The following is a 24,265-nucleotide window of genomic DNA, read 5'->3' as shown; positions in this document are numbered from 1 at the left end:
AAGGGGCTTCACGTACGTTTGAATTACTTGAAATACGGCATTAGGAAGCAGAAGCTGTTGACAGTAGCCCTCCAAGATTCCCTAGGAGTACTCTGGAAGCATGACTGAATTCCCTCATTACTCTGGGGATGGTAGTTGAGACTTTCCAAAGTATTAAGTCAGTGGGCAAGAGAATATAACTGCTGAGCAGTGGAAGTACTCCTTTCTAACAAGGGAATGTTGTGCTTTCCTAAGTGATTGCGTGCCTAATAGCGACTCCAGAGAAGATTCCAAATGCCTTTTGAATTGCTGCAGACTTGAAAAACCCCACCTTTAATACTTTTTTGTGGTAGTGTGTCTTGGTATTTATTATGTCTATCTTTCTTAGGATCAAAGTTTTCCTTTGGCAACCTGTGGTAGATAAAGGCAACCTATTTTCTCCCCTATGAAATTACTATTTCAAGCTGACTGAGGAAGATCTCTCTGACTTCCAAGTCCAATTACCTGCCGAGTTGGCTTCTGCTTTGTGCTATCACAACAGCAGCTTGGATAGTCACTGGCTGGGTTCCTGCAGCTCCAATCAAGTTTCCTGCTGCTGCTGGAGAAGAACAAAACGCAACCATACGAATAATTATTAGGTCGGGGAGAGAGCTGCAATTTGTGCTTTGAGTGATGAGAGAAAATGAAAGTATAGGATTCTTGTGATTAGTTATCTACTGTAGATATTGCATCTGCTTTGACGTACTTTGAATTGGGAGTAAAAAGGCCACAAATCCTTTTGGCACTGACAGCTTTTTGATGTTCATTCTGAATGAGAGCTGTAGAGCTCAGCTGCTGTCGGGAGGATGCTGTGTCTGTCAGTGGCTTCTCTCTTTCCTGTTGGGCTTATTTATGGTCTAATCAGTTTATGGAGCACTAATTTGTTCTGAAGTAACTTAATCGCATAGGTGTCTCGAGAGCCCTGGGTTGTGCAGAGGCAGCTTTTTCTTGGCTCATCAGACTGAGTCTGCTTGAATTAATAGTTTCCTTGGTGTAATGTCCTTTTTTTCTATTAAATGAGCATTGTCTTAACATGCTAACTCCCTACCCCCGTGCCCTTGCAAATAGCAGGGAATGGTTAGGCAGGAGAAAATGGTTACACCAATTTTGCTTGTAGGGCTTAATAAATAACAACACTTACTAGGTTTGAAACCCTCCCTCCTGAGCTTTTGGGTCCTATTGACTGCTCAATGCATGTCAAAGGTTTTGGAAAATCATTTTATAGTGTTTTCTAACAAAACCCAGATGTTTAGTGAAGGAAGGGGAATTAAAAATTGCTGAGGTCTACAACAATTATTTTTTTATGACTTAACGTTGCTTTTTGTTTTCATGCTTTCCCTTCAGAGCATAAAAAAAAGATCAAAAAGTGCTTTCCTTGTAAACTCTCTTTAAACTACATCTGCTCTAAATCAATATTTTAGAGCAGATTCTACTTGAATGTGGTGCCCTTTGAAAGCAGAGGAGGATGCAGTGATCACCAGGGCTGGTGTCAAGAAACTTGGGAACATTTCATTTCCCCATACGCTTCCCCTTGGCTTCCCGCAGGGAGCCAGGCTGTGGAGCCACTGCTGTGCAGGATCTGTCACTTCGCAGCTTCCTTGACCATGTCAGAAATAACCTGGGGGGTTTGGGCTTGTGATAGTGCAGAACCAGGGAAAGGAGAGGCTGCACCTCAGCTGAGGTTTAAATGCTGTAGTGTGAGGTCAGACACTGCAAATCTTGCTGCCCATCATGGAATGTCCTCGATTGTTTGTGCCACGGGAGAAGCGATGAGTAGGATTTGTACTGGAGACGGCAGAGCCACTTGTTTCACTGGAAGATGAAAATTTCACAGCTTGAGCCTAATGTAGCATGACTTGTTTAAAACTGTCTTGTTCCGGTTTGACTGGTTCCTGCATGCTTCCCCACCGTTCCCCAGAATTTAGAGTGGAAATTTTGGACCACCTGCTGTAGTGCTGAGGCTCTGTCCTGTTTCATATTTATTCTGTTTGGACTCTCAATTGAGACTCTGGCTGGAATGGATCTGGTCTTAGAAGTGCATGTCTCCTGAGAGCTGGGCTGCCTAAAAGTCAGGAAAACTCCCCAGGCTGGTTTTGGATTAAATGAAGCCACATGGCCTGAGCATGCTGTTTCTGCCTGTGTGGTGGTACTGCCTTTGGAACTTGTTGGGGGTAGCTCGCCCTGCAAGTTGGCATTACTGAGGGAGATTCTCAAAGAGTGTTAAAGCGATGGGGATCTGCTGTGGGGTTCCAGGTGTTTGGGTGGGCTGTGCTGGAGCACAGCTGGGAACAGCTTGATGACTGCAGGGGCTTGTGTACAACTATTAGAGCCTGGGACTGTCAGCATCTGTAATACAGGGATTCCTCTTCTCTATATAGGTTGCTTCATACTCAAAAGAAAACGGCATGACAAGGGGAACATGCAGCTGCTGATGGATGTACTTTTCCTGTTATCTCAAACTAATGTCCAAATGAAATTGTCTTACATGGATGGAACACTGTGTTTTGGAAAAGTCAGATAGTCTGTACTCACTCAGAGCAGTATGGAATTGCTCTCCTGGAACGGGGGAGTTGGAACTGCATCAAAGAGGAGATGAGACTTCTCTGCTTCAAGGCTTTGTTGAGAGGGGCAGTTATTTTGAAAACACAGAAAGCAATTCAAGCATCATGGGCCAACAGTAACTTTTCAAAGAAACAAACAGCTGCTACTCCTGTTTTACAAATTAGAAAATATTTGTTTTCCCGAGTGCTTAGAGATTTGGTTGATGGTAATAATAAAATCTAAATATTTCTCTTTTTGGGAGTCTCTTATGACTCCATCTGTAAAATGAGTAATGTTATCTGTTTGCCAAGAGAAAAACTAAGAGGGGTGACTCTCTTGTGACATTTGAAGATTCCTCTTTCCACTCTGTAGGTCTCTTGTCTGAGACACGTTTATGCTTTCTTTTAGATGTAGATTTACTTTGTTTTGAGATCTTACTGGTTTGCTCCTATTCAACACCAAAGATATTTTAGGAGAAAGCAGGAAGTACTTTTCCTGATAATCTCTTTTGAAGGGATGTGTCCCCAGCAAAGTGCTTATGGGTGATGCTTCATTTGCTGGATGCTCCAAGCTCTTCAGCTCTGTGGGCAGAAATGTATCTGGCAGTCATGAAGCAATTCAGAATTCTTTAGCACTGTGGCTTTGCTTCTACAAGATCTTTTTTTTTTTTTTTTTTTTGATCATCCATGAGGTGTCCTTCCATGAAAACAAATGAGTCCAGCCACTGGACCTACATCAGAGCTTGTTCTTAGGTGACCTCTGTGTCAGATTGAGTGTGCTATGTACAGACTTGCCTTGAAATTCTGCATGCCTCTTGTCCATAGTGATTCTGCTGGTACTTCAGGAAGTTCTGGACTCTGCAGATGCCTGCTGTGAGATAATGCTTGTGGTAATCTATACTTTGGCCTTCTAATTTCAGTAGCAGCAGATGCCTGTCGCTTTGACTGGAGGAAGCTTGTTAAAAGCCCAGCACTGCCAGCTTGCTCAGTTGTTCAGTACTCTCTATTCCTCCAGCTCTGAGAGATCTCTCTTGCACGGAGTTCACCACAGCCAGGGAATGATGGATGCTTTCTTTTCTGCTTTTTGATACCAGCAGGGAGGGGTATCACTCCCTGTCCACCAGAAGAACTCTGGACTTGGTGCGCTGAGCTCAGGATTGCACATTCCCTGGGAGCTCTCACTCTGGGGACTGTGGCCTGGCACTTCCCTGAGAACAAGGCCAGTGTCTGAACAGTGATCTGTCTCAGACTGGGGTCATCCTGAAGTGTTGCACTCGCAGCCTTAGATGTTGACAACAGTTGGCACTTTGGTGGTCCCAGAGATTTTCCTGGGAACCTCTCCTGTTTTTTAAGTTTAAGCTACTGAGAGACACTTTTCTTTCTCTTTTGCCCTAACCCAGGATAAGAAAAGGGGAAGCAAGGACAGGTTTGATTGCTATATTTTTAGTTTTCTTTCATGAATTTCATGTGGCCAAAGAAACTCTGGTTCCAGGGCCTGTAGCTGCACAAGTCTGTTTTTCCTCCCAGACTTCACAACTGATTGAAGGCTTAGATGACAGAGCAGTCCCAGTTTGCAGCTTGGATTACTCTTGTGTCTAAAACAGTTCTGATCAGCATTAGTTAGGAGTGTTCTTGAGCAGGGGAACCTGAAAAGAATATGGAACTTCCCTGGTGAGATAAATCACATTTTATACTTACACTACAGCAATGCAGATTTCTGGGTTTTATTGCTAACCTCAAATCCCAGAGAAGTTTAACTGAAGAGATGCTTCGTTTTGTAGTATCAGACGACCTCTGAAAATCAGGACTTTTTGGGACCAGAGCATATGCATTTAGACCCTGGATGATCAGGGAATTTCTGAACCTGTAGCAGCTTGCTTGTTCTCCAGCTCTTTGGGAATTTCTGTGGAAGCTGTTCTTTGGGTAGTGGGTTACAGCCTCTGAGGATTAGAGCTTCTAGAAGGTTCCCTTCCCCAGACAGTGCTTTTTCTAACAGTCCTATTGCTGAAGCTTTATTTCAGCTGAATGAGGTTATTCCATCTTCTCTCTCCCCTGTTTTTTTAAGGTTTGTGCATTCTTGAATGAATTATCTTCCCATATTAATACAAATAAATTTGTAGGACCAGCGACTCCCCATCTCTGCCAGAGGTTTGGTGAACTTCTCCCAGCTGTGTAGCTCAGCCACCTGAAAATGTGCCTGGCTGCTTGGGTGGACCTAAGCTGATCACACAGATACCAACCAACCTCTCTCTGTTTGAAACTCTTGTCTTCACAGTATTTTGACTGTGCATCTGGTTAACATACAGCCTGCTCCTAAGTCCAGAATTCCAGAAGAGGTAATTAAAGAGATCATACAGTTGAGAGAAGGTGAGGGAGAGGGTGCTTTTTTGTGCTTGAGGTTTTTAGAGAGCTTGTGAGTGTTATTAAAGGAAAACTTCTGTACTGTATAAATGCAAAAAAAAATGGTGTGAATGATCAAAAACCTCTTCAGCAGTTATGGGCTGATGATGTCTGTAGCTTGCACCTTTGAGGCTTTATGTATACAGGCATTACTAGTTCTGAATTTCCTACAAAGGTTTTGTTGAATAGGACAGTGAGAGCAAATGCACAAAAACTGGAAGGAGGCCTGAAAGAAACTTTGGGGGAGGCTTTGTGGATTACTTTAGACTTGTAGTCTTTTCTGTAATGACATTTACCATTATAAACTTCAGACAATAGGCTACTGTGTAAAAACATGCAGAAATTTTTCCTCTTCCCTGTTATCTCTACATTAGCATTTGGTTTTCCACACCTCTCCCTTCTTCAGCCCACCAAAGAATCTTCCACTGCTGAAGGTCAGCAATGAGGCAGTGCCTTGGTGGTCCAGGTGGGAGGCAGGGAGGGACAAAGCTGGCCTTGCTTCAGCATGGGCAGCTGCTCCCAGTTTGTTCCCTAAGAAAAGCTGGCCTTGGAAAGCTGGATTGCAAAACTTGCAAAAGCACATAAAGTGTTCTCCCTAATTCATCCCTCCCCCTCAGAGCTTTCTCAAATCTTTGTTTGGTGTTTTGTCACAAAAATTGACTCTGTTGCTACTTGAGTGTAATAAATAAACTGTGTAAGTCAAAACAAAATGTTTGCAATTTTGTGCAAGAGACAGCCCATGCTGAATGTCTTAAAATATCCTTGTGTTATGATCTTGCCTGTTACTGGGAACTAACTCTTCAACTCTTGTTTCCATGGTTAAAAATATCTTGGTTATTTAATGTTGTCTCTTGGTATCTTTGCACTGTAGTAGCAAATACTGCTGGGGTTGGGAGTATCACTGTGCCATTATGGGATGCATCTAAAAACAGGGCTCTTAGTGAGGAACCGGTTTTCCATCTCCAGATCAAGATGTATTTGCTAAATGTAGAGGTAGGGCTCTGATTTTACGCTGACTCCTGAGAAATTCTGTGTAGAAAATCCTCTGATTAAAATTTAGCCATAATGGTAAATAAAAAATCTATATGGGCATATCAATACAGCATGACAAGGGGAAACACCATCATACAGTGTGGCAGTATGAATGCACTGAGATTTTTCCAGGCTGAAGTAGTAATTGATTTTTATTTGGTGAGTTACCCTCTTTTAGCCTTAAAAAACACTAAACCACTTTGAAGCAGGAGTATGGAGGCACCTTCCTCAGTCAAAGGCTTTGATAGCTTCAGACACATCTGTGAAGAGGAGAAGATTTTGAAATTTAACAACTGATACTTCTGCCTCAGGTTGGATTGGGGGCTATGCAAATGCTGAGAGGTGATAGTTGCCTCAACAAATGGATGCTACAGCTTCCATGGAGCTCCAATCCATTCTGTTCCAGTGTGTGCCAGGTAATGCTGAGCTGCAGCATTTGTGGTGGAGCAATAACGTGAACTGGATGATCTCTGATACCCAAAGAGTCTTGCTGCAAGGGTAACAGTCCTGCCTAGATTTGTTGTGAATAAGGCATTTTGCACTAGGTAAAACCCCACCACAGAGCTCAAGGTGGATGCAGTGGAGACAATCCCTCCCTTTGGCAGCCCAGCTTGTGGAGGAAGGAGTGTCAGGGTCATGGAGGCTGAGACTAGGAGCCTGTGTTGGAGCATTTGCTCTGTGTGGGAAGATGCTGAAGGGCTGGCTGTGCAGGTTTGGGCTGTGCAGGGTCAGTGGATTCTCAGGGGTGGCTCAGCTGAGCAGCACGTGCTGGTTTAGAGCACATGGATTTGGTCAAGGCTGCACTGACTCAGATGTGTCCAGAAGGCCATACCAGTTTGGGTATCTTGACTGCTGATACAGCCCTGGCTGAAGGTCACTCCAGAAGGAACTCCAGCCAGTTTGTGTACATGGGATGTTTGACATCTTGGGAGCCTCATGTAATCCATTGTCCTTCAGTCATTTTTCTGCCAAAACCTTGAGTGTCTGCAGAGTCATTTTCTGTACTCCTGCCAAGATTTGGATGCTCTTTGTTTTGAAGTCAAGGAAGTTGTCTTCAAGGAAATGTCATACTCAGAATCATTTGTTCTTTGTGCATAAATGGTGCATAGGCTTTCTTCTAGCAGTACTTTCCCAGCTTTCACTTGCCTACTTGTGAAATGTGTTGTTAGCACCAGTAAAAGTTCATAAATCACAGATACAGATTGTATCTAATCAGCCTGTCCAGTGTTCCAGGATTATCTCAGTCTTGTGTTTCTCAGGCTTGATTAACAGGAAGGAGAGAGCACTTAGGACACTTGTTACATGTACATAATGTCTCTTCTTTATCACTTACATAACTTTTTTTCCTGTTGTGTATCAATGTGTATTTGAAGAACAGTGAAGAAAAAAGTAGATTTCTTTAAAACAGAAATCCTTTTCATTCAGATATTATGTACTCACAGTCTCATCAGACTGGCCAAAGCCTGCACATTAATTTGCTGTGATGGTTTTCTGCTTGCGTGCTTTCTTTATTTTTGTTTTTCTTTTTTTGTTTGTTTTATGCATTGAGCTAGATACCTTGTTCTGTTATTACTGAAATAGGTGAGTAGTGTTAAAGAAGACATACAAACTATTGGGGGGAAAATGTAATTTACAGTTACAATCCTATCTCATGAAGCATTCACTGCTTTTAAATCTATTTATTTAGTGCCTGCTAACTATAGCCAGTATGATGATGATTGGATGCTTTTTCATGCAGGCTCATGGAGACTTGAAGTGGAATAAGATTCACCTTTGAAATTCACTGAGATAGCTTTGTCAACAGCAAGAAATTGCATGCAAAGTGGAAAGGCCAAGAATGTGCTGAATATTTTGGCATCATCAGTACTGTATTAATCTAATTTCTGATTGTGCCTTGCTGTACTAGTTCTCTATTAATCATTTCTTATACTGTGTTTTGCTTCACATTGGGGGAAAACACCTTGCCTTGAAAATAGGGATTGTGGTTGTAGTAAAGTGCTTTTGGCAGAAACTGAAATTGATACCTGTCTGAGGCAGGTTGTGTCTCCTTGTCAAGTGGCAGATGGGTTGGTTGGCTGTGTAAACAGCAAGACTCGTTCTCTGATGTGGTGTTCTTGCTGCAAAGTTGTTGGGCTAGTTCCAATGTTGCCAGGAGTTTAATCAAAAATTCAAGGGGTTGCATTGAACTGTTTGATAACTGACATACAGAATGTGGCTGTGATACAGTTGTGGACGGATGTATAGTATGAACTTTTTATGAGAGGATGACATTTAAGGTGGAAATAAACTAATACAGAAGCTTGTGCTTTGTCTTCTTCCTCTTATGCATCACCTCCTGTGCATCTTATGAATGCAGACATAATACAGAGTGTAAAGAAGTGGGCATTTCATTAATTGGTTTGAAAGACTGGGTTAAAGTCCTGCTGTTACTTTCCTTCCCATCAAACCTCCCCTCTCCCATCTCCTGCCACTGACCTGTTTTGTGCTGCTCCTCTCCTTTGCTCTTCTGTCCCTGGGAAGTGAGGGACACCAGCAGTCTAGACGTTGGTTTTTGCTTTTTCTGGTTGGCCTATCAGTGAGATGCCTTTGAGCTTTTTAGGAAAACATTGCTGAACATTTTCTTTTTGGAAAGAAAAATGTTAAAACCGTACTCATGGGGCTTTAAAAGAGAATTTTCCTTCTCATTTTGCGTTTAATATATAAAACATGTATGCACTGTGCTTAGCACTCACTACTGGTGTAGAGCCTTGCTCCTACTGGAATACACATGAAGTAAAAATAGTCCAGTGTGCTCAAGAATTATGAGATTGGATGTGTCCCAGTTTTCATTTGTAACAATCACACTTGCACTGTGTTGATCTGTCGCTCCGTGTTGGTAGCATTTTGATTTTTGTTTCTTCTCTCTTGAGCTGGCAAAATGAGAACCTTGTTTTTGCCATAGCGAGTTTCTTTGCTGGTGTCTGAACACAAATTGTGGCAGTGCAGCGACAGAATGGGGGGGGATGTATTGACAGAATATATATTCCCTATAACATTAGATATATATATATATTCTGTATAACATTAGATCCAGAAAAGATTTTTAATAATCTAAAATGTAGAACTGTGAATTAATCTCTTCATCATTTGTTTTGCATGCTTGTGTTCATGAAAGTAGTTCAGAGCCTGATGGTTCTGGCTTAAATCCTAAAATCTTCATGAATAAACAGATCTTAACTTTGTAAAGCAGGAAATGGGAGGATTTTGTTGCATTGCTGTTTGTTCATGTTTCTGTGAAGGGGAATCCTGGCCTAGGAGACATGGTTCTGTAATTACAATATTAGTTACACTAGATCACCTCTTTCAGGTGAAAATCAGTACTTTTCCTGCCTTGCTAAGTGAGATGCACAGAGACAAGCACTAGAAATTACATGTTACACTTCAAACTCTTCTGCTGTCTTGGTATTTTCCTTGGTACTGAGGCCTTTTGCTACTGAAGGGAAAAATGCAGGGATACATGCTGTTCTTTCATAGCTCTCTTTTCCTCAAAACTATTATTATTTTCCTTGGAAGCTGGTCTGAGCAGAAAGTGTCAGTCATGGATCTGCGTGTCTGGCGGCACAACACTGATGTGTCATCTCCCAGTGTCACAAATAAAATGAATCTTTCCAGGTCGGGATGGAATTTCAGCTCATTTCTCTGGAGTGTTTGCACTGGAGAAGCCTCATAGTAACAACTCAGCTTTTTTTCCTCCAGGAGGAATGTCTGCCTTTTGTTCTTACAACTCCAGCGCATTGTTCTTTTCTGAATGCCTTCCCCATAAGTGCCGTGTGGGTTTTTTGTTTGTTTTTCACTAAAAATAAAAATCTTGAATTAATTTGTGAAATGGTGTTTGAACTTCCTAACAGAAGTTAGTCAGGTTGTTGTGCAGTGAGACAAAGCTGCAATTATCTCTGTCTATGTACTCCCGTGGGGCTTCATTACAGCAGCTCCTCTCTCCCTGCTGCCGTGTCCCGGCAAGGTGAAGTTCAGGATTCAACAGACACAACAAATTACTATTTTCTCTGTCTGTGTAGTATTTCATGCTGATGGAACATTTAACTGGGGGTTTGGGTTTGGTTTTTTTTTTTTTTTTGCTGTTGTTGCAGTAACAGGAGGATCTGTGCGAGTTCAGACAGACCTTGTGTTATTGAAACCGACTTGTTTGATAGCGATGTGGCAAAAGTATCGACAGTTCTGCTGCATCAGCTCCTCCACTGCTATCAGCCAAAGACAGGGACACTTCCAGCCCCAACACGGCTTTAAACTGCTCTATTTCTAATATTGCTTAATGTAATTTGACAGGCACGTAATGCTCGAACACTTAAAGCCTCACGCTCTAACAACAATTTCATGATGGACTAGTATGGGTTTAAGCAGGCTTTCCTGAAGTTTTAGATTTGCTGATCCAACCCTGAGGGCAAGTACTTAATGCTTCAGACCCTCCAGACTGTTAGTTACACTTGATAGTAACGTTTCCTCCTTCAGGTAGTGCTTTGTATTTTCATAACACTTAAACCTCCTTTAATTTGACAATTTTAGCTTTCAAAGCTGAGGCTTGTGTGGCAGCACAAGACTGTAGTGAAGATGCATTTGGTTACAGACACAAAACCTGCTATATTTATACTTTCCACTGCATAAGATTGTCTCAGTTGGGCACCTGGTATTTCAAGACACTTTAAATAATGGTTTTTAACAAATAAATGCTCTTTTTTTTGCTTATGTGTTTTAGTAGGACATAGTTCTTTTTTCATAGTGATATTTTTGCCAGCATTTAAGTATTGAGTGTAAGTCAGGGGAACTGAATAGTTTATTCATGCATTTATAACTCCTTGTTAAGGGAATGTCTGTAATATTTTGAAAAGAATGCACTTAAGTAGTTACCTGCAATTCATGGTGCTGCGTGCCTGGAAAGTGAGCATTAGCTATTGTTCAATATTTATTTTTAGAAATAGTGGAGATGTGGAGAGGTCTGTTCAAAATATTTTACTTAAAAGAGAGTATGTCAATATAGAGATTTGGCAGGATGCAAATCCTGGCTTTCTCAGATACTCTCAAGCAAGGAGAAGAAGGGGAAAAAAATGTACCAAGACCAGTGAGAATTAAATGCTCTGGTTTTGTGCATTATTTTGTTGCATTTCAGTGGAAGATGGATTGTATGAAGGATGACCCCAACATTCTGCAGGTGGGATCTGTCATGGGGGTTGAAGACAAGGTGGAGCACCCAAGTGAACAGTCTGTGGTGAGTGTGGTAAGCAGCAAATGTGAGAAACTCATTTAGCAGGTTCTAGTCCCAATAATTCCTTTCTTGCCTGCATAATCATGTAAGGTATCTGACATTTCTGTGTCTTGCTGAGTATAAATGAGATGTTGGTATAATAAAAGACACTTTGAGAAAATGTAGGAGGAAGTAGTGAGGAGGAATTGCCATTCTGAGCTATTTACCCTCATGTTCATGAAGGAGAGATCATAAATGCCATGATCAGTTCCTCATCCATTTGGGTTAGATTGGACCCCTTTTCTGTAATGAGGCATTCTCTGGGTTTGCTGGGGGCAGGAGAGAGCCTGGCTGTGCCTTTCCCAAAGGAGAGATGGACATGGCAAAGCTTGCACAGCACCTCTCTGCTGCCTTTTCATCCCTCTGCACACGTTTTTTTCCTGTATTTGGGGAAAACAGCAGAACAGCAGGTGTCTGTTCACTGCAGGGTTATAAGGTGAGTCCTGGTTTATTGAGGACTTCCTAGAAATACCATTTTCTAAATGAGTGTGTTCCCAAGGATCCTAAGTGGCTAAAGAGAGAGAGGGTGAGAGCACCCGCTGGCTTGGTAATTGATTGCTGGTGTGAGAGCAGTGGGGAATTCCTGAAGAGCTTTAATGGTCTGCTGAGAGCTGGAAAGGGATAACAAGGGACCTGATCCATGTGCAGGGTGGGAATACGGTGCTACTGAACACTGGGAGGAAAGTCAGAGAGAAATGGAGAGGAGCTTTAGGTGATACTATCTTCACAGTTATCAGCTGGCTAGTAATTAATTTAAATCCCGGTAAATTATTTGTGAAATTTAAATTCCTGAGCTGGTTACGAATGGGATTCCATAGTAGTAAGCTGTTTTCCAGCATTAAATGCATCACGTGAAAGAAAACTTTGAAAATTAACAAAGAAAACCCCAAAAAAACAAACCCCATAAATGAAATTTGACAAAATTGGTAGCAGTTCAAGTGTTAGAAGGGTAAATAAAATGAAACAGCTGCATGGAGTTGTCTGGATGGCTTGGTTTTTAAAAAAAACGCTTTAGTTATAATTAACTATAACCAAAATACTAGCAAAGTGAAATATTTGGAGAGTTTCAGTAGGGCCTATAGCTATTGCAACAGGGACGGTTGGAACTCTAGTTGGAAGCCAGAGTTGTCTCCAGTTGTTAAAAATGTAATGATTTCTGGACTGGGATGAGCAGGGAATTGTGGAATTGAACAGTCTGTGTTGATGAGGCTGCATTATCCAGTACTGTGCAGATCTGCCTGTCAAGTGTTCAGAAGGATTCTGAAATACTGGAGAGGATTCAAACAGGAGTGGCAAAACTGATTTGAAGGAGGGAGTGGAGAGACTCTGCCTGGTAGAACAGCAAATGAAAACTGGCAGCTTAAATGAGCTATTCCACAAGTTACTCACCACAACTACCCAAGAAACCCTGGCAGAAAGTGCCTCACAAATTTGCTTCTGAACTCCAGCAACTCCCTAGAAATTTTCACTCACTGCTGTATGAAAACTGATTTCTTTGAAGAAGTCTGGTTTGCTTTTAATTTAGTATATTTTCACTTTATTGATGAAATCAAATTAGCATGAAGCCGATTGACATTTTAGGCAAATGTGATGCACTTAAGCCAATATGGGGGACAACAGGATGACTTTGCAAAATAACTGGTATGGGGGAAATTTAACCTAAGTAATTCAGGGTTTAAAAATCTAAATTACAATTTCTTTATGCTCTTTTAGAGAAAATATTAAGTGTGCAAAAGTATTTGGTTATTCTGAATCAGGTGTTCACTATTTTCTTCAGGGTCTGGGTGGAAGGTGAGGTGAGTTGTATCCCAGTAACTGCAGGGTTTTGAAAATGATGGAAAATGTTCCTGCGTGTTATAGCAGTCACTGTGTGCAGTGTGTGGAATGGGAGGGTGATGGCTGTTGTAAAAACAAATTAGGGCTGTTAGTGAGCAAATGCCAAAATTGAGCCTTTTTTTTTCTTGTAGGTGTAGAAAATGATGGTGCTTCTAGTGAGAGTCTCTGTGCACCTAACGTGGGGAAAAAAACCCTGGGAAGCATTAGTCTGGGAAGATTAAAGGAAGATACCATCTTTACAGCCTATATGTGATTTGTAGCTCCAGCTGTCTGCAGAGACATCAGGTTGCAGGGAAGGGGGTGAGAGCCCTGTGCCTTGATGGATGCAGGGAAACCCTCACAGCTCTTGGAGCCTTTTGTTCCTGGTGCTTCATTAGGCAAAGCAGATGTGAGATTTAAGGGATTAGTTGCTACTCTTACAGAGGCTCAACAACAAAATCCAATACCAAAAGGCCTCAAACTCGAGTTGATGTATTTTGTCTGGGGAATTGTAAATTTGGAATGATACTGTATGAAGTGTAAAATGTAGTTTATAATCAGCAACAAATTTCGGTTTACGGCTTCCGTGCCATCATTTTAAATCCCTGTTATCTGATCTCTCTGACCTGACTTAACAGTCAGAGGGCAAATCTCTTGAGTGGAAATAATTTTACATCAGTTGCCACGTACAGAAATGAAAAGGTCAAAATGAGATACTGTGATAAAAGGTGTTCTGAATTACCCATTACACGCAATAGCTCTATTAACAATAATAGTAGAGGTTGAGAGAGCAGGATGGGTTAATGTAGCTGAATAAAACACCTTTTAGGTGTGAAATACCTTCTGCATATTACCTTGCTTGTTAAAGTATTCATGTCGTTATCCCAGAGATTTAATAAAACATTGGAGGGTCAATGCAAAAATGAATGTTTTGATAGGACAAGATATACTGAGAACAGAGGTGATTGGAAGTCATGCTGCCAGTGAGGAGTACATTCAGTTATTGAGATACTCCAACCTTTCCTTCCATGTTTATAGAATTCTGCTGCAGTTTTCTGAAAGGAATTCTTTAAGTAAAGCCAACTATTTGTGTACAATTTGTACGTAAAAAGAATTTTTGTGTTGGCACTGCACTCTGTGGTCTGCGTTTCTTCATCATTGCTGTGCTATTAAGTTCTTGTTTTTAAGGATCAGTGAATCTGTACCAGCTTGTAGGGTGGTTGTTAGAAAAATGGGTAAGTTTTTTTTTCAGTTATAATTATATTAAATGAGAATTTGAATATACTCTTCATTTATATTGACTTTGAAGAGATTATCTTTTTGGATTTTCATTTATTCTATTTGCTCTAAAAATACGTTAGCTCTTAATTATTTTTTTTATCTGGCATTTGATCTGGATTGCCATTTTAATCTGTTGTCTTTAATTAGGCTTCCTGCTGGGTTTTGTAGCTTTGCAGTTCATACCTTGTGAAAGAATCAATTGATTTCAGTGCAGATTCCCACATTTACTATTCTTAAATTACTTTCTTAGCTCAGCAAAGTGATGGCAGAGTTCTTGCAATTTGATCTTCAGAGCCACTGCTGTTTATTTTAAAAAAAGACTACTCATGATTTTTCTACTGCCTGCATTAGATGATTTGATAATTTTTTGTAGGCAGTGTTTGCTCCAAGGATTCACTGAAGCTGCTTCTTAATTCCCTCATCCACAGCTGACTTCACTGAAGGCAGTTGCACAGTGTCTTGGGGTTTCCTCTGAATACCATCCAGGTATTCCAAAAGGGCACAGGAATTTGACTAACATTCCACCCAATGCCATGTGATTTCAATGTTTTTAATTTTATATATATATAATATATGGTTTCCAAATCATCTAACAGCTGTCATTAGATGTTTGGTCAAGAGAATGTGAAGGGCAGGTAAGTTTGGAGATGAAGGTGAGTGCAGAGGAAAGGGACAGTGGAAATTGTTTAGATGATTCTGGGATTTATGGGGCAGCTCTCTGGAAAGTCAAAACAGAGTTTTTGGCAGAGGGTTGCAGAAGGGAAACTTCTTGCTTTGTTATCTCCAGCACAGAAATGTTGGGGAAGTAAGCAGTGATCTCTTGAGCTGTATGTGAAATGTGTAATGGCTGTTGCAAGTCCTGCTCCCAGTAAACCTGTAAAATTGTGGATAGTGAAGTGGTTTGAAACATGTCAAATACACCTGTTAAAGCTCTCAGAAACATGTGTGTAAATTCATGAATTTTCCTGAAATTAAGCGATTATATTGAACACATTTATCATCTTTATTATGGGCAGCCTGATAGTGCTGTGTGCTAAGTACCCTTAACTGTATGAAACTGGGATTCAAAGCTCTGCCAGGAGAAGAATCAACACAGCAAAGATTTTCCTGCTTGTTAAAACCTGGCTTAAACAACTGATTTAAGAAATCAAATAGTTTAAGACACCAAATTAAAAACATGGCTTAAATCAGTTAATACTGGGAAACACAATTAACTTTTATGTAAAGAACTTCTACCCAGGCATGCTGTGGGGGGAAAAAAGGTCCTTGAGGTGCTTTTTGCTGTGTGTAATTTCATAAGCCTGTTCTCCACATAAATGTGGGCTGCTTTATCCTAGGAAGCACTGTATATTCTATAACCCTAATTAAAACTGTGCCTTATTTACACTGTGGGCCTTCTAAGTGCATTGTGTAATTATTTAATACTGGTTCTTGGTGTTTGTTTCATTCAATATAAAGCCCCAAATCCCACCCACCACTGGTACTAGTCTGTATTTTTCATAGAAATAGTGACATATCCTATAATTTTGCTGCTGCAACTCCAGTCTTGTGCTCTACCTTTTTATTTTTAAAATAATCTTTTTGTCTGTGTGTGTGTGTTCAGATAATATGGGTCTTATTATTAAAGGTGTTAATATGGGATGGAGTTCTGCCTCGCCTCTGTGTGAGAGCCTGTTTTCAGAGAGGGGCAAAGCAGGTCATATCAGTGGTAAAATCATGTTGTGTGAAGTGCAGGGCTTCTGATGAGCTGTTCTCTTATCTGACATTACATATGAATAGAAAGCAAGTTGCCTGTAAAGCTTGCTTTAAATTTTAATAAACTGCAGAAAAGATAAGTGGTAATTTCCTGATGTGGATGCATCTAGTACAGCCTGCTAAACCCAAATTCCAGGATCATAAATTTTAAAACGAATCTTTGTGGCTTGAATTTTTAAGCTGGCATAATAGATTTAAATTTTAGGGAAATAAATTTCCCTTCCTCTCCTCTGTCTGTATCAATCTTACTGCAAAACGACAGAAGATTCGAATTTGAGAACACAATGAAAATAACAGGAATGGAGAGCAGTAGAGGCGACTAATCCTCTAATTACCTTCTCTGAACACTGGGAATTGTGCTGCAGAATATCCTTCAGTACAATCTAGAGTAAGCTAAATTTATTCCATTCCAAAGCTATAAAGGGAGGGATTTTGCTACCAACTCAGAATAGTAATGGGCTGTGGTGGTCTTTATCTGATGGGAGCGAAGCAGATGTGGCTGCTCTGTCAAACGCCTGTCTACAGACTTGAATTTTCCTGGCTGTTAATTGCCCTGTGCTCGCCCTTTCACACCCTGGGGTTTGAAATATAACTAAACAATTCCATGATTTTATAAACCATGAGGTAGAGCCTTCTGCTCTGGGCACGGGGGCTGAGAATGTGGCATGTTTACAACAGTGACTGTTTGTGTTGGACTGTCCTATAAAAGTTCTCTTTGGCTCCACACTGATATCAAAGCTGTTTAGTGGCAGACATGACCTCTATTTTGGCTCAAGTGCTCTCAGACAGTTCCTTTGTGCTTGCTTTGCTCAGTAGTGTGCTGTTGATACTGAAATTTTCCCTGATCCCTTACTCCACACTGAAGTCAGTAAATACACAAAGATGCTCGAGTTAAATGTGTGGCTTTCAGCTGAACCTCCCTGTACAGGTGTTGTCTGTGTTTTGTGAGCCTGGCTGGTAGCTTGGACAGTAAAAGTTCTGGAGTAACACCCAGGTACAACACATTCAGAGATAAATCAATCCTAAATTTGGTTGTAAGCACTTTGTTGTAGTTGTGGTGAGTGACTGAGAATGGGGTTTGTACATGTTGCTTTCTCACTGTCATTCTCAATTTGCAAGGTGGAGAGGCAGTACTGGGTCCCACATGCTCCCACAGCATGACACCTCCTGGCTGCAGTGATGGTCTTTTTTCTTTTTTTCCCTTGGATAATTTAGAAAGGTTTGGGAATTGGGGGCCAGCCTTGTTTTCAGTTCTGCACAGATTCAGAGACTGCACCAGAGGGGTTTACAGTCACTTATGTTTTCAAATGAGCTTGGCAACTGCACATGTGGTGAGGAAAGCTCCTTGCTTCCCACTTGTTAGCAAGTTGATTTTTTAACTCCCATGCAGCACGTAAATCAGGATTTAATTCTGACTGCTGTTTAATGTATTATCTTGTTGACTTAAATCACTTAAGCAGCTCGGTTAAACACAGTTCAGAGTGTATGTGTGTGCTTTTAAAAACACTGAGTTGTGTATAAGGAATGTGAGTAAGCTCTGAACTTTGCACAGGAAGATGCTTGGTAATGTGCATAAATGAGAACTGGAAAGGCTAGAAATACTGTTGTTTACTGTGTACTTGTAGGGCTAAAGAAACCCAAAGTGGTATTTTTCCACATGCAAGATGTGGGCTATTAACTTGTGTTAGTGTACTGAGAGGTCAGATCCTCCCTTTCATCCCTGTAGGAGATAGATCCTACAGACTTTACCTGTCTTGTACCTTCTGCCCACCAAAATCTCTTCCAGTAAGGATGCTCTGTTTGAAAGGTGGGCTTAACATACTTTTCCCAAGAGCTGCTGTCAAGTTTGCCCAACTTGGTTCAAGCACCAGTTGAACTATTCTACAGGATTTTTTTTTTTTTTATTGAAAGTCTTCACAGAGGAAATTGCCACAAAGTCCATTTTGCAATGACTTGTTGCAGTTCCTGTAGCAATCCCAGACCAGTAAAAAAGAACCTGATTGCTTTTGGATTTGTTCTGTCAAAGAGTGCCTTCTATCAGGGTGATATTCTATAGTGTGATTTCTAGAAAGCAGCTTCTGTCCCTTGATGGGCTCTATAAAATATAACTGCTTTCTAGAAGCACTGAATGGCTTTTTGGCAAGAGGAATTTGCTTTTTTTTCCCCCCTCTTGAGAGAGTTTTGTGCAGCTGCTTAACAAGTCTGTTAAGGTAACTGTCTGGAGAGTCTTTGGCTGTCTTAATGTAAAACTGACTTGTGTCAGATGCAGTTTATGGTTTCTGGGAGCTGTGGAACGATCTGCAGCTTCTCCTGATGTTATTATGTGCTCTCCTTTGGCAGGCAGGCACAGCTTGGTGCTCAGGGGTGCTTTGATTCACAGAAGCATTCACTGCTGATGAGCTGAGTGTACAAATCTTTCAGTCTGTGTATTGATAGAAGCCCTTGAGGGGACTTTATCACTATTTTTTTTTTGTCTGGCTTTTAGTTAAGGATTCTAATTTGTGGCTATTTTGTGTGCTTGGCATACCCAAATACATAAGTGTAGCCAGGCATCTGCTGCTTTTGTTCCTGATGTGTATAAATGAATTGTAGACTGTTGGCACCAGAATGTTCAGTTACAAACACTGTTGCATCCTTCTCTAATTACTGATATTTTTGTGGGTGTGTCAAGAGTTTTGGGGATGTGACCCAGCTGCAGTGACAAAATCATGTTTATGCCTTCCTGTTTAAATCTATAGGCTTGTAGTCTTCCCAGAGAAATCCTACTCTTCGGGAATTATTGCCAGGAGTTTTGGGGTCAGAAGTTTTGCTTTCCAGAAAGTCACACATCAGGGAAGGTCTCACTGGTGTCCAAAAAATTATCTTAATAATTTGATTGTAATCTATATTGACAGGAATATGTAAATATAACCTGTAATACAGTGGGGCATCCCCATATGCTCTGTAGTGATCAGTTAAGACAATGAAAAGAGAATCCCTGTTGGAGTAAATGAGAAGTAGTGGGACTGTTTTTTAAAGTATGGGTAAGTGATTGTTGACTGCCAGTATAAAAAACCACAAACCCTCTAGAAATATGCAGTCTGATACAACAACACTTAAGGACTCCTATCAAACAGATGAAATTCTGCATGGGACAGTGATAAACAGAAATGTCTCCTGAGTCTCCAGAGCAGGAGAAAAGTGTCCTCAACACCAGACTCCCAGCAAGGAACTCCAGAGCAGCTGTGATAGAAAGTGTTACAGCAATGTGCAGGCACCAATGTGTCCAGGGGAGCATTCTGGATTTTGGGAAGGATGATTTATGCTTTGGGTAGTTGATGTATCTGACACTGCTGCAGCTTTGTGTGGTGCCTCTGGGCTGTCTCTACGTCTGCTCTGCTTGGGGGAGGAGTTCAGGAAGCTGACTAAAGGAAGAAAAATACAGACGATTTCAAAGATGGATGAAAGATCACTTGTAATATAATGTTACTGAACACAGACAGAAAAAAATGGAAGGAGAGAAGAAAGATTTTAGGGGCTAGAAAAGTGAAAAGGTGAGACTGAGAGGAAAATGGTTCATAGGTTGGTTCTCTAAAGTGTGGGTTCTCAACCACCAAAAGTTGGTGATTTACAAAGCAACTCCTGCATCATAAAGTTGGTGCCTGTTAGTATAAACTGGTGTCTACTTTGAGCTGCTTTTACTTATTAGGGGGAACAACTGGGCTTGCAGAGCTGGTCAGGAGTCCTAGGAATGAGGTGGGACTCTGGTCTGGTCAGTGGCTGCAGAAATGATCATTTGGACCCCTAACTTCAATCTGTACAATTTCACAAATGCCCGCTGTGCATTTTGAGGATGTTTTGAATACTCCCTTTGGTTTGAGGAGTAGCCTACTCTACATCCTTCTCTGTAAAAGCAGAGTACAGCCAAGTGTCTTATCAGCCCTGATGTAGCTTTACAGTAGCTTATCTAGCAGCTTTTACCTTTCTGTCTCCTTCCTTTCTGCAGTACCCAGCCAGAGAATTAGGCAATGGCACGTTTTCATGCTGCCTCTCTAGAGGGGGTGCTGTGTGTGGTATTGGCTGGTTGTCTAAAACAACACAGATTCAGCAAATGGAGAAAATGGTTTGACATCTGCCTGTTGACTTGATAAATGGTGAACTGCTCGAGTGGCAGCCCACAACCCCACGTGTGCACTTGGAGCAGATGGCTTTGGTGTGTGCTCGAGACAAATGTGCTGTCCCTTCTGCCCCCTCCAACCTCAGTAGGAAAGGGTGCACAGAACAAACCTGAGAGTGCTTCAAAAGCCATAAAAATGTGAAGTGTAAATAAACCACACTGTGCTGACTTTGTTTTTGTGTAGTCACTGAGCCCATGTGCCTTGAGTTTTGGGGGGTGATCTGCATTCAGTAAATTGAAGTGGGATGGGTGACCTGCCATTGGCATGCTTCAACTCATTCATTGTGACAGGGATTGCAGACAGTGCCACATGTAGGTCGTTTCAAAGTGACAAAATTTAATTTCTTTATGGTGGCACATTTCGTTCCCTACATGCAGTTACTGGCTCTTGGTCTTTTTTTGGCTGTTTCCTAACACTTATTTAGTTGTCAAGAGAATATTGGCAGCTGAAGTATTAGAGACAGACAAGGTGTTAACATTGGTATTTCAAAAATGACTGCGTAGATGTTGTTGCAGTTGTAATGTTTATAAGAAAAGGGAATAACCTGGAAGAATGGGCTTGTATGGAGCTGTGCAGGAAGCAGATGCAGAGTTAAAAGAGCTGGGCCAGTGATTCTGGTTGGTACAGATATTTCAGTCTCTCCTACAGGCACAGGAAACCCATAAGGTTTCCATAATGATGTGTCTTTCTTTGCAGAAGGCTATAGGAAAATTACAGTATATGTATAATAGCTGTATCAGTAGGCAGAGGTCATTGTAAATGTATTGAAATGCAGTGTTAGAGAAGCAGTAATTCTGGGCAATTACTGTTAGGTTTGAGATAGAGTAAAATTGCAAACAGTCTTTAGCTAATGTTATATGAATTGGCATCTGTTTTAATTTGCTAGGAAACTACCCAAGTGGACACACTTTTCTGATATGGGTAAAATATCAGTGGCTCATGCTCATGAGCTTTTGTTACATTTTCTTATGGTAACTCAGTCTGCTGGCTCCGGCAGTCGGTCTGTCCAAAAATCCAGTGGAAATGGGATGTGTTCTTCGCTTTTGAAGGCTTCCTTCTTTGCTGGCTAAAGCTTCCTTTTAAGTTGCAAGATCTTTTGTCTGACATCCCTGAGTGTTTCTTGTGTTCTCTTTTTATAAAAGCAATGGAAGGCTGGCAGCCAAGTCCGAAAGCATTTAACTCATGAAGGCTCTGCTGTCATTAATTTTAAACACGTCACTGTGGTGTCGGTCAGCTTGACTACCAACAAAGAAAACTAAAGTGTTCCCATAAATCATTTTATTGTCCTAATCCAACCTAATTAACTAAACTAAAACTGCCATTCTGATGAAGCAGCCCTTCCTGTGAGACATCTGCCTCTTTTTAAATGGATTTTAGCTTTTAGTTCTGCTATAGTGCACAAGAGTTGGTGACCGTAATAACGTTTAGTCCCTCTTGCCATCTTTGGGAAGCTCACCTGGCACAAGGGAATGGTTAATTTTAAATTTCCAAATGCAGAGATTTTTTTTTTCATTCCTTGGAAACTTGGTTTGCAAGCCAGGAGGAAGCAATAAAATCTCTGTTTCTAGAAGTGGATTAGACTTATTCCCTGCAAGCTTTGCAAGCAGCAGCCTAAAGGCTCTGAGAATTTTGGGATCTGCTTCTGTAGTTCATTGACACGCTCCTGACACGGAAGGTTTGACTTAATAGTGTTAAGTTGATGTAATCCTGCCGTGAGCTCCTGACCTGTTCTTGAACTCAGGGGCTGGAGGTGACTGAGGGGAATGAGCAGCATTGTCAGTGTGCAGGGGTTTGCTGTGGCACACTGGGACGTGATCCTAGATAGGGAACATCTGGCTGAGGACAGATGCAAATTCAGTGTAGGAGAAAAAGGTGGAAATTCTGACTAAAGAGCCGTTTCTGCTCTTGGGGATAATCTGTTGAAGATTTGTTAAGTTTTAGTTTTGTTCCCCCCTTTTTCTGTATCTTTGCTAAAAAAGCAGAGCACTAAGAAACACTGGGTTTAAATATAACCCTTAGACAGTATTACTCCCTTTATCTACAAGGTGATTTTATGTGGGGTGAGGGAGTTCTATTTTCTGACTTCTTGAAATGACGATAAAACCGATAGCATCCACCTTTCCAGGGGAGTGAGTGGAGAGCAAAGAATTCAGCTGGACTGAGATATTCCAGGGGCTGGCAGAGTTGCAGTGTTGCTGCTGGGAAAGGAGACTCTGTTTGATCTCTGTTTGATCTTGGCTCCTCTGAGACCTGACAGATTTGTAAGTCATAGCCTTTAGCTGCTGCTTTGATTGTGAGGGCAAAGTGCTGGAACGAGGTTTTGTTCTCAAAACGGAGAGAAAGGAGCAAGAATGAAAAAGTGTGTGTAAGGAGGCAGGGGAAAAACCAAGGCCAAGTGTAATTCCAGCCAGGAGGAAGGATATTACTTGAAACTTGAGCTACTAGCAAAGTCGAGAAGTGAAAAATAATTTTAAAAAAGAATATTTGCTTGGGCTGTGTTATTGTGGGGGTGAGGTCATGGGCCTTCTCCTTTCAGTCTCTGTTAAAATTGGGCAGTTTTCAAAATGACTAGAATACAAATCTTGAGGTAATGGGGGGAGCTGTGGGGTTTGCCTTGGGCCATGGGGAGGAATCCTCCTGCTCACCTTAAGACAGGCTCAACATACAGTGAGGCTTGGAGCCTCCAGCTGGAAGACCCCATGGAGATGGCTGGATTGCTGAGCAAACATGAGCCCTGTCTTGGAAAGGTGCTGGGGCAATCTGTCCCTTCATGCCACATAGAATATGGCACCTCAGGGTTCTCTCACTGCTTTTGTTTGGCATTTGGACTTCTAAAAATCCCTCAGCCCTGCTGTGAACAGTCATTAGCAGTGGAATTATTCTGGAAGAATCTCTTGCTGCTATTTGTTCCCCCTGTTCCTCCACAGGATTTTGGTCAGTTCATCTGCACTTTGCTCTCTGTTTCCTCCAAAGGGAGTTACTTGAACTCAGCAGCTCGAGACAGTGAAGTGTATAAAACCAACTTTTGTGTAGGCAGCTGAATTCACCCAGCCTCCAACTCTACATTCCTAGGACCAACATTCCTACTGGGCAAGAAGTGGGATGTGCTATGGCCATCCTGGAGCCACATGGTTTGAGATTTTTTCTAGCATTTGAATCTGTTGGAAACTAATTCAGAGTGGTTTTGGGTTGGTTTTTTTTCCTGTTCAATTGGTAATTTTCATTAAACTTCTAAGAACCTGAAAAATAGGAACAAACTGCTCAAAGTAAGTTCAGGGAAGAGTAAAGGAGCCCAAAATGCTGGAAGTGCCTGAAGGAAGATTTCTCTTCCATGACCACTCAGGTGAAAGCACAACCCTGGGGTTTATGGTTGGATTTGATGATCTTAAAGATGTTTTAAAACCAAAATGGTTGTAGAATTCCACTCACTCAGAAGCTTAGTGGATTCCAGGAAAAAGTTTTGAAAATACCCAGTGTTGCTCTGGTGGATCTCGGCAGCCTTGAGGTGGAGGTGAAGAGACAAAGGTAAAGTTTAGTGCCAGGTTCTTGCTCTTTCTTGTCCTTTCTCCTGCCTGGAATGTGAATATGGTGGTGTCCAGCCTGAAACTCTGACTTTATCTGCCAGAACTTGTGAAGCTGCTGTAATTCTTGTGGGAATGAGGGCTTTTCTCACTACTTCAGTTACTACACCACGGCAATTATGTGACAGCATCGAGAGGTTTTGAGGGGGGAATCCTGCTGACAGAAAAAAGAGTCAGGAAATTTGAATGCTAAAAGCAGTAAAAAGGAAAACTCACTGTTTTGGTTGCAACAAACCAGATCTGTGCACTCCATCTCCAGACTCTTTTGGGACTTGTAGTAGTGTGGTTCTTTGGTTCCTCAGGCAGTCAAAATCCTTCATGATTTTGCCTGTGTCTGCATTCCACTCACAATAGTGTTTATTAGGAGTTTTAACTTCCACTGTTCTGTGT

General features: G+C 41.4%; 1 protein-coding gene across 4 annotated transcripts in view; it reads left to right on the top strand.

Moving 5' to 3' along the window:
* PELI2 (pellino E3 ubiquitin protein ligase family member 2) overlaps positions 1-24,265 on the top strand; it is a 66,055-nt gene that overhangs the window by 28,807 nt on the left and 12,983 nt on the right. For 2 of the 4 annotated variants that reach the window (XM_069018571.1, XM_069018569.1), the window contains exon 3: positions 11,152-11,259. The exons of 1 other annotated variant lie outside the window; for it this stretch is intronic. In XM_069018571.1, the coding sequence (XP_068874672.1) occupies positions 11,152-11,259 (108 nt within the window). The remainder of the gene's footprint in view (positions 1-11,151; positions 11,260-24,265) is intronic. One more of the 4 variants, XM_069018570.1, reaches the window with a different exon arrangement.

This window comes from Aphelocoma coerulescens, chromosome 5 (assembly GCF_041296385.1).
Source record: "Aphelocoma coerulescens isolate FSJ_1873_10779 chromosome 5, UR_Acoe_1.0, whole genome shotgun sequence".
In the NCBI taxonomy this organism is placed as follows: Eukaryota; Metazoa; Chordata; class Aves; order Passeriformes; family Corvidae; genus Aphelocoma; species Aphelocoma coerulescens.
This window is presented reverse-complemented; position numbering and strand designations above follow the sequence as displayed.